The sequence below is a fragment of the Notamacropus eugenii genome, chromosome 4, assembly GCF_028372415.1.
Source record: "Notamacropus eugenii isolate mMacEug1 chromosome 4, mMacEug1.pri_v2, whole genome shotgun sequence".
In the NCBI taxonomy this organism is placed as follows: Eukaryota; Metazoa; Chordata; class Mammalia; order Diprotodontia; family Macropodidae; genus Notamacropus; species Notamacropus eugenii.
Window position 1 is genome coordinate 152724460 of NC_092875.1, and position 13318 is coordinate 152737777.

The following is a 13318-nucleotide window of genomic DNA, read 5'->3' on the forward strand; positions in this document are numbered from 1 at the left end:
AAGTACTGCTTAGTAAAGATATACAAACTGATTACATATCTAGTTTCACATCAATAACTAAAGAGACTGAAAAGAGAAAACTAATCAACAAGGAGGGAAGATGAATGAATTGAAAGAAAAGAAAGCTCCTAACTAGCAAAAGAAGACACTAGAAAAAGTTCTGTGCTTATTTTAGCTACATTCAAAGACTTTTCCCCACAGAAAAAAAGCTCATGACTGTGAACATTTTGTTACACTAGGGCCCCTTCTCTGACGAAAAATAGTGTACTGATATGGTTCAGAAATTTCCATATGGTTATCTACAATGTGAAAACAATTTTTGCCTCTCTTTTTCTTCTGATGGAAATAACTGAAAATCTAGAAAGCTCTCTGAGGATGGAAAGTGAGACAGGACCAAACTGATTTACAAGTGTAAAGCAGAGAGGTGAAGACCCTCCAGAGGTCCAGGTTTTTAAAGATTATTTTAGAATGGCATGAAATTCAAATATAAACGTGTTTGTGTGTGTGTGTGTGTGTGTGTGTCTTTGTGTCTATCCATGGTGCGTTTAAATGTTCAAGCCTTTATAGGGAAAGATAACAAATTTGTTGCAAACAGTGAAACAGTACAATATACAATGATACTTTAATCTTCTCTTTAACTCTTTGATCTCTTTAATTTTCACCAAAATTTTCTGAAAATTATTATTTATCCAATAACATGACACCCAATAAATATTTCCAGAATAGTAGATATAAGAGAGCACACAGTGTATTATAAAATACTGATATGACTGTATTAGTTCATAATCCCTATTTTAGGCAATTTCTTGTGTAAAAGATCGCAACTGTATTAGTAATTATTAAAGGACCTATAAAGATATTCAGTTAAAATGTTATACTCATATAAGCATAAAATGTTATATTGAAAATATAAAACGAATATCATACATACAGGAAAACATAAGTTATAAACATTGTCATACCTTTTTGCCCATGATAACAGGAATCAAATGACCTAGTAAGTTGAATTCAGCCATGAAGACTGTAACAGTACACTTAAGAATGGTAACACAAGTGAGTCGAGTAGGAATATATTCCTCCAGAGATGCTACTTCTTCAGTGTTTGGTATGGTTCTATTTTCATCCACAACATCTGTAATAAAATATGATGAAAATTCAGCCAGGAAAACAAAATAGAAGGGGGGAAATTCCCTTAATTATATTCTTACAAAAGAGACTAAATTTTTTCTTTAACTGTAGCAGTATTTTATATTTCTAAATATTTTCACAAAACCTATTCACATAGTATCCATCAAGATCTAAAAATGCTTTTCTTTTAACAAATATTAATTACATAATAAAAGTGATACTACTTAGATCCAGACTAATTTTCACTAAGCTGAATTCATTCTTTTTATATTAAGGTTTTACACTCATTCCTCACTAACCAAGCTCCTTTCAAACTGCCTACAAACAAGACCAAGTCTCCCACATCTTTAATAAAAAAAAATTTTAAATCACTTAACTCTACCACATTCCCTTCTCATTTCATCCTTTCTCTGCCAAACTCCTAGAAAAAGTTTCCTCTCCCCTGTATCTCCATTTTCTCTTCTCTAGCTTATTTCCTGACCCTGAGTATTATGGTTTCCAACCACTGAAACTGCCCTTTTCAAAGTTACAATAATATATACACATCTTAGTTTACAAATGTGATGGCCTTTTCTCTACATCATCATTCTTGAGAGAGCAGCTAGCTGGTACAGTGGACAGAGTGCTGGGCCTGGAGTCAGGAAAACTCATCTTCCTGAGTTTAAATCTGGCCCCAAACACTTACTAGCTGTGTGACCTTGGACAGGTCACTCAACCCTATTTGCCTCAGCTTCCTCATTTGTAAAATGAGCTAGAGAAGGAAATGACAAACTACTCCAGTATCTTTGCCAAGAAAATCCCAAATGAGGTCATGAAAAGTCAGACATAACTGAAAACGATTCAACAATAGTAACATCCTTCTTGAGCTTTGCTCAACACAAAACACTACTAAATACCCTCTCCTCCCAGAAATTCACTCATCCCTGGGTTTCCATGACACTATTCTCTTGTAATTCTTCACCTACCTGTCTAACCACTCTTTGCTACTGACAATCATATGTATAATTCCAGCCCTAATCTATCTTCTATACTTCAGTTCCACATAACCAACCATTTACTGGATATTCCAAACTGGATGTCCCAAAGGCATCTCATATTCAATATGTCCAGAATGAACAGAATTCATTATCATCCTCCTCCACATCTACATATTCTCTAAACTACCATACTTGCTGAGAACACCACCAACCTTTAAATCAGGTTTGCAACTGCAACACAATCCTCAACTCATCATTCTTGCTCACCTCACATATCTAATCAGATACTAAATTTCTATCATTTTCATATCCATTACATCTCTTGCATACATCCTCTTTTCTCCCTACACACCAGATTAGATCATATTCTCATCATTTGCAAAGACTATTGCAATAGCTTTCTAACTGACCATGTCTGATGTCTCTCCCCACTCAACTCCACCCTCCATAAGAGTACTTTTCTTTAACTCCAAGTCTGACCACGTCATCAGCTCTAATCAATAAACTCTAGTGGCTCAATATTATCTGTAGGAACAAATACCAACTTATTTGTTTGACACACAAAACTTTTCAACATGGCTACACTGAATTTTGCCAGCTTTGCATACACTCTGTGGTATTATCATACAAGTTATGTTGCATTTTATCACACATGGCACTCCGATCCTGAGTATTGTGAGGTTCAAATGAGATAATGGATATAAAGTACTCTGTAAACCCTAAAGTATAATATAAATGAGTTACTGTTATTACTATTAAATTATTATCATTATTACTATTAGCCAACAATCACAAGTCTCCATTCAGGTGATGACTCCATTCCTTCAACTTTCCACTATACTCTTTCCGAGCTCAAGCAATACTTATAGAGCAATAATACCGGCATGTACATTCAACAACAAGAGTATTCAAAGTGGAAAAAAAACTATGCACATACATGTTTTGAAGTTTAATATGAAATCATTAACTCTTTTTTAAAAAGTGTTTAAGCCTTGATTTGTAGCAATTGCCAATTTCTGAGGTGCAAATGCTCACACTGAAAATTTAATGGCTCTCACAAGCACATTAAGACTTGACTCCAGCACATCACCATTCCTACATACCAAATCTATGCTGTCCTTCATGCCTGGAATGCTCTCCTTCCACAACTACACTACAATCCCTGACTTTCCCTCAAGATTAAACTCAAGAACCATATTTTGCATGAGACATTTTATGGTTCCCTTCAATTAATTATGTTGTATTTTGTACATACATAAATGCATGTTATCTCCCCTATTAGAATGTAAACTCCAAGGGTTTTTTTCTTTATATTTCCAGCACCCTGAAGAATGCCTAGCACACAGAGGACAATTAATGAATGCTTGTCAATCAGTTAACTTAGACTTCTTCTGTCTAACAGTAGGATATCTGGGTCAAAGGTTAAAGAATTTTTAGTCATTATTAAGAAAAAATTCAAATTTTTTTCCAGGATAGTAGAATCAATTCAATGATCACCAACAGTGTATTAATATGTGTTTCTAACATAGATCTAATACTGACTATTCCCATCTTGTCATCTGAAAATTTGCTGTATCTGACTTTAATTTATATTTCCTTCATTATTAATAACTTATCACAGTCTTTTCATATGGTTAAATTTGAGATTCTTTTTTTGAGAAGTGTTTCTTCATATCTTTTGGCCATTTTTCAAATGACACCTGTACATCTGCTACGTCAGTACCAAAGTAGCAGCTAATTTACAAGTGGGCCAACATCTGGTTCAGAAGATCAAGTGGAAGTTTATGCTGTGGAGGAAAGGGTCAGAGTATGAAATTATTGGGGAATAAGGGTAGATATGGTTGTACTGAAGGTAAATTTCATGACTCATTACTGTGGAAAATATGGGATATGATCTATCTTCCCATCTCCTAATTAATTAAAACCTCTTGGTTTGGGGTCACAGTTGCCCATTTTGGAGAACACTGATTTGGAGAGTAACTATACTAACATTAAAGTGAATCCAGGATAAGAACAACAAAAAAACATCGCAGTGATTCTTCTAGGGAGAATAAACAATGAGGGGACTCAGAAAAGGCAACTTAAAGGAAGTGGCACTTGAACTGAAACTTGAAATAAACTAGAGGTTCAAAGATGTAGAGGTGAGAAGCATTTTAAGAATGATAAAATTGGAACCAGCATGTGCAGAGGTGGGAACTGGAATCAATGAAGAGAAGAAAAATGTGTTTTATTGTTTTCAGTGATGCTATGCATATCTGCTCCCACACAACACTATGGAGGAACAAATACTGGGTTTATTCTACCCAAATATTACATTATACCCACATTGACAAATTATCCATGATCTTGTTATCCAGTAGAAGGTGGATGTAAATTTTCATACCTTAACAACATCATAGTGATCATAGGTTCAAACTATTAAATAGTTGCTTTGCCTTATCTCTAATTAGAAATATATTTAGGGGGTGGAGCCAAGATGGAGGAGTAACAGCATGGACTTTCTAGAGTGCTGCTCCCAAGCCCAGTCAAATATCCATAAAAAATGGCTCTAAGGAAATTCTGGAGCTGCAGAACCCACGGAATGCTGGAGAGAAGCAAAACTCCAGCCCAAGACAGCCTGAAAGGTTGATGGGAAGTATCTATTGTGCCACGCAGAAGCAGTCCAGTGTGCGCTGCAGAGGCACAGAAGGGACCTGAGCAGACCTTGGGGGGGTATATGAATTATCTCCATTTAAACATTTGTCCCATACCTTCAAGGCAAATATTACTCCTGAGAATAAAGATCATTCCCCATTTAAAAAGGCACAGCATATGAACAAATTATTTAGGGAAAAGGTGTAGTATCAGAAAAAGAGGGAAAATGCATTTAAACACTAATCTAATTCAATTGGCAACTGAATGAATATCAAATTGACAACTTACCTTGTTTTACCCTACTGTAAGGTTCATATTCATGTTCCAAGGCACAAGCAATCATTTTCAAAATCCTGTGTACGGCACTGCTATCCAAGCGTAGATCAAGAGGACCTACAACAAGACTTTTCGTGGACTTCTCCTGAATATTCCCCAAATCTTCACTTTTTGCTGAAGGAAGGTCTTGTTGATTTCCAGGTGCTAGTTAAATACACATATATTTCATAGTTAACATGCTAATTACATTTTAGGTACAAACTTTAACATTTCTCAATTCTCATGATCAAAGGTCTGTTAGAACATCATTTGGAATAATTTAATGCCACATTTCAATCTTTATTTTTATCAAGTAAATTCACTAATGTGAATGACAACAAACTGATATCTCTCAAAACAAAGGTTCTTCCCAATAAACTATACAAAATAAGGATATGGAAGTAAAGCTTCTTCACACTAAATTTCCCAGCATTATCTAAAAAATATAAACTCTAGAAAACCCAAGTTTTACATCTGTATCTAAAGGTATGTACAGAAAACAATTATACAATTTCAAACTGATGAAGTAAAACTTCAACGTCATTTCCATGAGTTCAACAGTCATATGTCTACAGACAGATTCAAAACACATACTTTCAACAAAATCATTTAGTACAATAAAAATGGCAAGATGGTGTCTTCAAACCATAAACCAGTGAATGACTTCAATTCTTAGCAAAACTCTAGAAAGTATCACTAAAGAAATAGTCAATAAACATCAATTAAGCACCTACTATATGCCAGGCACTATGCTAGGAAACAAAGCTTACAATCTATATGGGAAAAAACCAAACACAAAAAGCTGAGAAAGGAGAGAGGGAGGGATGGAAAAAGAAAGAGGAGAAGGTATCTGAGTCAATCAGAGAAGTTCCAAAGTAGTACAGTAAGGTGAGAACTGAGGAGACATCTGAGGTGAGATCTCTCTTTAAATGGAAGTTTAGAGTTCATGGCCTTACCCTCCAATCAGAGAGGTAAAAGTAGCAATCAGGTAGATTACCAAAGCTGGTGAAATCTTACAGAACTAATGACAAGAGACAATTTGTAAATACATGGAAAATAAAACAATGATCACTAAGGCAGGGTGGTTTCATGAAGAACAAGTCATTTCAGATTAGTTTCACTTCTTTCAGGTAAATTCTCTCTCTCTCTCTCTCTCTCTCTCTCTCTCTCTCTCTCTTTCTTTCTCTCTCTCTCTCTCTCTCTCTCTCTCTCTCTCTCTCTATATATATATATATATATATATATATATATATATATATATATTCTACCTAGATTTCAGCAAAGAATTACATTAAGTTTCTTAAGGGATTCTTGTGAAATGGAAAAAAAAAAAAACAAACAAAACTTACAGACCTTGAACACAAGTAGATAAATCTACAGGGAAAACATTAAGGGCAGAGGGAAATAGGGCCTGCCTCCAGATCTAATAGTTCAGGCATCTATAAATAAATACTGAAAACAAAGAAAAATGATCCAACATGTCATGAGATAGAAGACCCTTTGGATTTTGAGAACACAGAACCACAATATGCTGAATTATGAGAGCAGAATTTATAGCCAGCAGAGCAAAAATGAAAAGTAGAATAGGAAAACTGAAATATGCAATGGTAAGTTTCTCCAAAAAAAACAAAAGCAAGAACAATAGAGTAGAAAGGTAAACATACATAAATAAAGGCCAAATAAACATGCTCACTTTTTTGGTTGCTAAGAATTAGAAATCAAAGGGATGCCCACAATTGGGTTATGGCTAAACAAGCTGTGGTATATAACTGTAACGGAATATTATTGTTGTATAACAAATGAAAAGCAGGATGATTTCAGAAAAAAAAACTTATATGAACTGGTGCATAATGAAGCAAACAGAACCAGGAGAACACTTCACACAGTGAAAGTAATATTGTTCAATGAAGAACTGTGAATGACAGCTATTCTCAGCGATACAATGGTCCAAGACAATCCCAAAGAACTAATGTTGAAGCATACTACCTCCAGAGAAAGAACTGATATTGAATGAATATAGACTGAAACATGCTATTTTTCACATTCTTACTTTCCTTTTCTTTTTCTTTTTCAGTAGTCTTGTACAAAATGACTAATATAGAAATGTTTTGCAAAACTGCATATGTATAACCTATGTTTGATTGCTTATCATCTCAGGGAGGGAAAGAAGGAGGGATAGAATTTGGAATTCAAAACTTAAAACAAAAATGTTAGGAAGAAAAAAAAGTAAATATGTTCACTATGCAGACAAAATACACTGATCTCAAAGATAGGATTCAGAGACAAGGCAAGGATTATTATAGATCCCCCAAAGGAACATGACAAGACAAAAATACTGAACACCATAAAGCACAATAATACAACAGAACTACCCAGAACTTCTAAACACAGAAAATTAAATTCCAACTAGAAGAATTCATAGATTGCCTTCTCCCCCCCCAAAAAAATCTAAGACTACAAACCCCAAGACTCGTAGTAGTTAAATTTAACAATTTAACTCTGAAACAGTAAGTTCTGCAAGTGATCAAGAAAAAGACCATCAATGACATTTGCTGATAACAAAAAGTCAAAAGGGATAGCTAACACCATGGATAAGAGAGACAGTATTAAAAAATATCAATAGATTAAATTATAGGGACTGATTACAGTAAGATTTTTTAATCTAGTAAGAACTTTTAACCTAATATGAAGTCTAATTTTATACTAAGAAAGTTAGTAAAATGAATATGAAGTCTTATGTTCAAAACCAACATTTTCACAAAGACAAAATCAGGTAGGCAAGACTAAAAGACAGTTTACCTGAGGATTAATATAAGTCGAGAAATGTAACAGAGCAATCAAGGAGGCAAATGGGTGCAGTCTCCAGGACTAAGGAGATGATATTACAGCTAAATTGTGCTCCGGTCACACCAACCTAGAGTCTTCAGTTATGCATACATTTTAAAAAGGATAAGAATGCCAGGCCTAGAGGCCTGAGGGCTACCCGAGTCTTACCTTACCTATCGCAGGTCTTCAGCTGGCCAAACCAGATAAACGTATGAGAGAAGAGACTTTCCAGAGTCGAACAAGGGTTAGGCTTTATTCAGGGTCTTGGTTACATGTGCAGGGGGAACTCTTCCTTAGGAGAGAGAGAAATCTCCCAAGGAGGCAAAGATCTTACAGTAAGAGAATGAAAGCAGAAGTGGAAGTGGGGAGAGAGGGGAGAGGGAAGAGAGAAGGAAGAGGGGCCTTCTGTCCTGTAAGGGTCCCTCAGCGCTAAGAGCGCCTTCAGGCTTTCCTGACCCTACTTAAGCTCTCCTGCCACATAGTTTGCACCTGAATACCGTGCCTGTTAGATAACAATAGGTGTGCTCAGACCCGGACCAATCTCAAGGGCGGGGATGCTCTCTCCCATCACTTTTCTCACGGGAAGAGGTGGAAATTCACGAGATAGCTCGGTCTCACACCTCAATTCCCTGCTGTTCCCTGGGGGGCCTCATGAGAACTCTAAGGTTTAGAAGTTCTCACCTTTACCCGCCTGAGACTGTCCACATGGAACTGAGCTTACACCCCCAACATAAGAACAAGATTGAATGCATCCAGAACAGTCAGATTAAGACTGTAAGGTGGCTCAATATAATCAGTATGAGTATGAATTAAAGAAAGAGCAAATATTTAGCACAGAAAAAAACTGGGGGAAGGAAGTAGGATAGCTAAGTATTTGAAGGGCTATCACACAGAAAAGGGATTGGATTTGTTCTCCTTGACCCCAGAAGACAGAACTAGGAGCAAACGGCTGAAGTTTGGGGTAAGTTTATTCTTGAGATAGAGAAATATTTTCTACCAATAACAGCTATCATAAAATAGAACTGGCTCCTTTAGTAAATAATGCGCACCCCCTTAACCACCTATTTTAATACTAATTTTTTTTAGTTTTCAGTTCCAAATTCTCTACTTCCCTTCAACCCTTTCCCCCACATTGAGAAACTAAGCAATGTGATATCCATTATATATATATATATGTATATACATATATATATACATATATATATATATATAAAGTCATGCAAAACATATTTCCATATTAGCCATGTTGCAGGAAAAAAAAGGAAAAATATTTTAAATGAAAAATATATTCTTCAATCTACACTCAAAGTTCATCAGTTCTCCTTGATACAGGCAGTATTTTTCATCATATGTCCTTTGGAATTGTTGTGCATCACTGTATTGATCACAGTAGCTTTCACAGGTGATCATCATTACAATATGGCTATTACTGTATACAATGTTCTCCTGGTGCAGCTCACTTCATTTTGCATCAGTTCATACTAGTATTCCCAGGTTTTTCTACAATATTCCCTTCATCTTGTCACATCAGAATAGTACTCCATCACAATAATAAACCACAATTTGTTAAGACATTCCTCAATCAATGGGCATCCTCTCAACTTCCCATTCTTTGCCACCACAAAAAGAACTAATATAAATATTTCCATACATAGAGGTACTTCTCCCCTTCCTTTGACCTTTTTAGGATATAGAACCAGAAACAGCATTGCTGGGTCAAAAAGTTTGCAAAGTTTTATAGCCCTTTGGGCATAGATCCAAACTGTTCTCCAGAACTGCTGGATTAATCAATTGAAAATTTTTAAGTCTGTATGATCACTAGTCATGAATTCTATACAACAGGCTTTTCAAATATAGGGATAGCCTTTAAAGTCCCTTTATCTGCTGATATTCTGTGATTCTTCAGAATGATTCCTTTGACTTCAAATCATACAACTAGGAAAATCGGTAAGGACTCTCAATCATGTATACCTCAACCTAGATGTCATACGAGTGCTTCAAAAGCAACATGTCCAAAGTGAATTTATCATCTTCTCAACCTAAAACCTGTCTCTCCTCAAAATGCTCATATTTCTATTGGTAGAACCACTATCTTCCCAATCACTCAGGTTCAAAATATCAGAGTCTGATTTGATTCTTCCCACTCCTACATATATCACATTCAATCAGTACACAAATTCTGCAAATTTGACTACAATAACTCTAGTACCCAACCCTACTCAATCTGCTACTACCCTAACTCAGGGGCCCATGACTTCTCACCTGGACTATTGTAACTGCCTCCTAACTGGTCTGCCTAAGCCAATTCTGGTTCCTCTATATCAATCCCAAACAAAACTTCCAAAATAATCTTAAAGCACAGACCAAACCATGTCACTTTTCTGATCAAAAAAGACTTCAATGGCTCACTACTGCCTAGAGGTTAAAAGGCAAACTCCATAGGCACAGCATTTAAGCCCTCCATAGAATGGATCTAAACAAGCTTACCTATCTTATAACACATAATGCCCCTTCACAAGCTTTATGTTTTAAGAACACTGAACTTACTACCTATTTTCCATCTAATCTTATTTTGCATTCTTCTGTCTTCATACACTCAGGAATGCTATCTTCCACACAGAAACACACTGTGTCTTCAATGCTACCTTTTGAAATCCTTCCTTTTCTTTAAGGCCCGACATAGATATGTCCTCTCTTCCAGGAAGCATACATGATCCTTCTCACCTCACCCCTTCTCCTCATTAAACCATCTCTCACCTCCTCTTGCAGGTGTCTCTGTTTTGTCCATCTACAACACTGCCATTTTTCTTCGTTGTGTTTTGGAGACTCTTCCTCTTACATTGAAGCTACTTAAAGACTGATACTATTTATTTTTTTTAAGCCTCCATTCACTTAGCACAGAATCATGAACAATATAAAGTAGTTACAAACACTGATTTAATTTGACTAACCATATATAATCTGGTGTAATTAAAGTGCATTTTCCATTAATTATATCCTTTCTCTTGCCACAATTACATATTATTTTCTCTTTATTGTACAATGTTGCACATTTGGTAACCACTGCAGGTAACTAAAATTCTACAAAGAATCTTACAATATTACTCAGATAACACCACATATCTTAATACATGGTAAATTCAATGCATAGGTAAGCATGAAGAAAACTGAAAAATGCTAGAAATATACTGTTTGGGCTTAAAAATTTAACGAGACCAAAGATTTGCAAACTACCAAAAGGCTTCAAAACTATATATAAAGTTATAAAACATCAGATCTTTGAAACGCTAAACATCATAAAATAAAACTGGCTACATTACAATAAAAAGCAATTAGCTAACAATGTCAAACACTTCTGCATCAACTGCCTCTGAACAGTCAAAGAACTCAGTTAAAGAAAAGATCAAAATCACTGATGAATTAGAAAGCTAATAATCAGTAACAACTTGGAAAAATGAATAAATATGGAAAAGTATACCATACGAAATGAACACATCTAACCTGAACTAACCAGACACTGACAATAAATATAATAAAAGGCATATAACCAAAGGAAAACTTATCAAAACAGAGTTTTTTAAAAGAACAGAAACTAGCCCAGCCAGCAAATACTCATGACAAAGGGAGATCTAGCAATCAAAATTAATATCAGTTAGACTACAAATTCATTTATAAACCATTATGTGTAACATCATATTTCAAAACAGTGAAAAGTAGTTTTCATCAATCTTGGAATGAAACTCAGTAAAACCAGACTATTTCACAAGCACAGATTAAACTAAAAGAAGAAAGCAAATAAACATAAAATGAAACAGCTCTACTAGCATTTCTACAATGGTATAGTCTCACAATTACATTGCAATCAGCAAAATTGAATTTGAATATACAATATGTGACAGGTTACAAGAAGAAATAAAAATGAACATATTGAAGATATCTACACTATAAGACACAATTTCAAATATATTCATGGATGAAATTTCAATATATCTCAGATACAGAAAGATTCTAAAATAACTAAAAATGATATCTAATGTATATGGTAAGGAGAAAGTACCAATAACTCATATACATAATATAAGCCTGATAAGAGAGAAAGAGAAAGAGAGGGGGGGTGGGGGAGGGGAAGGGGGAGGAAGGAAGGAAGGAAGGAAGGAAGGAAGGAAGGAAGGAAGGAAGGAAGGAAGGAAGGAAGGAAGGAAAAGGAAATAGACATCTACAGAAGACTTTCTAGAGCAGATTATAGCTAAATATATGCATTGACAAGAATATAATATCTTATAACAATATTTTAGTGATTCCAAAAAAGGATTCACTTCTTTGGAATAGCAAGGGAATCCTAATGCAGTCATTAATCTCATAAAAGATTTCATGATCAATACAACCACAGAAATATCTTTGTTCTTTTGAGTATAAAAATCAGAGGAAGACTAAAACATAATACATGAGTATGTTCACCAAAAGTGGTCACATCTAAAATATAAGATGTTCCACGCCATACCATACCACAGGTAGTATGAAGGAGTAGCACTCAAAAGAAAGAGCTTAAGATACCTGGATCTGAGGTTTTATATGTAAAATGAGTAGGGTGATCTATTTCCTAGGGACCAGAGGTCATAACACTGGGCCCATAGATTTAACAAGATGCACAAAGTGGAAAAAAAAATTACAACTTTATTTCAACATCACAGGTTTCCTTTGTGATTTTATTTTTATGCATGAAAAAGCATTATTATGAGAAGAGATCTTCTTCACACTGACAAAGATACCCATGATACAATCAACCAATTAATCGACAAAAAAGTTAAAAACCAATAGCTTAGAAGGCCTAAATCTATGATCCTCCAGTCCTCCGAATTTTTTTTTAAGTAAGAGTAAGGGAGACTTCCAGGAGTCAAGATGGCTGAATAAGCAGGAAATTCCCAATTTCTCTCCCAAACAACCATAAAATAGCACTTATTAAAACAAATTCTGGAAAGTCAGAACCAACCAAAAGACAGGGTGAAACAATTTTCCAGCTCAAAACAGTTTGGACAGTGGGCATGAAAGGTTTGTCTCATTCAAGTAAAAGGGGATCACAATCCAAGGCAGGAAATGTCAGGCAAGTCAGTAGCAGACCATGCAGCAGCTAGCAGGAGGCAGGTCAGTGACCATGGTCCTACAGTGACATTACCTCCCCTCACTCCTGCACCCCTTGGCACAAAACCAGGCTCCTTGTGTGCAGGGCACAGAGTGACCAGGCACCCTGAGGCCCCAAAGTAGAACCAGGCCCACTATGGACCCTAATGCAATACCAGGCAAGCAGTCAGGCCCATAACCAACAGCCCTTCTTGTCCCCACTATGGGCCCAGGGCAGCACCAGGCCAACTGAGGGCTCTAGCACAGCAAGAGGCAACTGGCCAGGCCCCCTGTGGGAGCCAAAGCAGTAGCAAGAGAGC

The 13318-nt window shown here is 35.8% G+C and overlaps 1 protein-coding gene across 23 annotated transcripts in view; it reads right to left on the reverse strand.

Annotated features, from left to right (window-relative positions):
• The window catches only part of VPS13B (vacuolar protein sorting 13 homolog B), a 1048068-nt gene that overhangs the window by 901808 nt on the left and 132942 nt on the right, over nt 1-13318 (reverse strand). For all 23 annotated transcript variants that reach the window (XR_011966588.1, XR_011966589.1, XR_011966590.1 and 20 more), the window contains 2 exons: nt 5028-5219; nt 963-1132 (listed from right to left, as the gene is read on the reverse strand). Coding sequence is in view for 19 of the 23 variants with exons in the window: in XM_072606881.1 (XP_072462982.1) it covers nt 963-1132; nt 5028-5219 (362 nt within the window). In the remaining 4 variants the exon portion in view is untranslated. The remainder of the gene's footprint in view (nt 1-962; nt 1133-5027; nt 5220-13318) is intronic.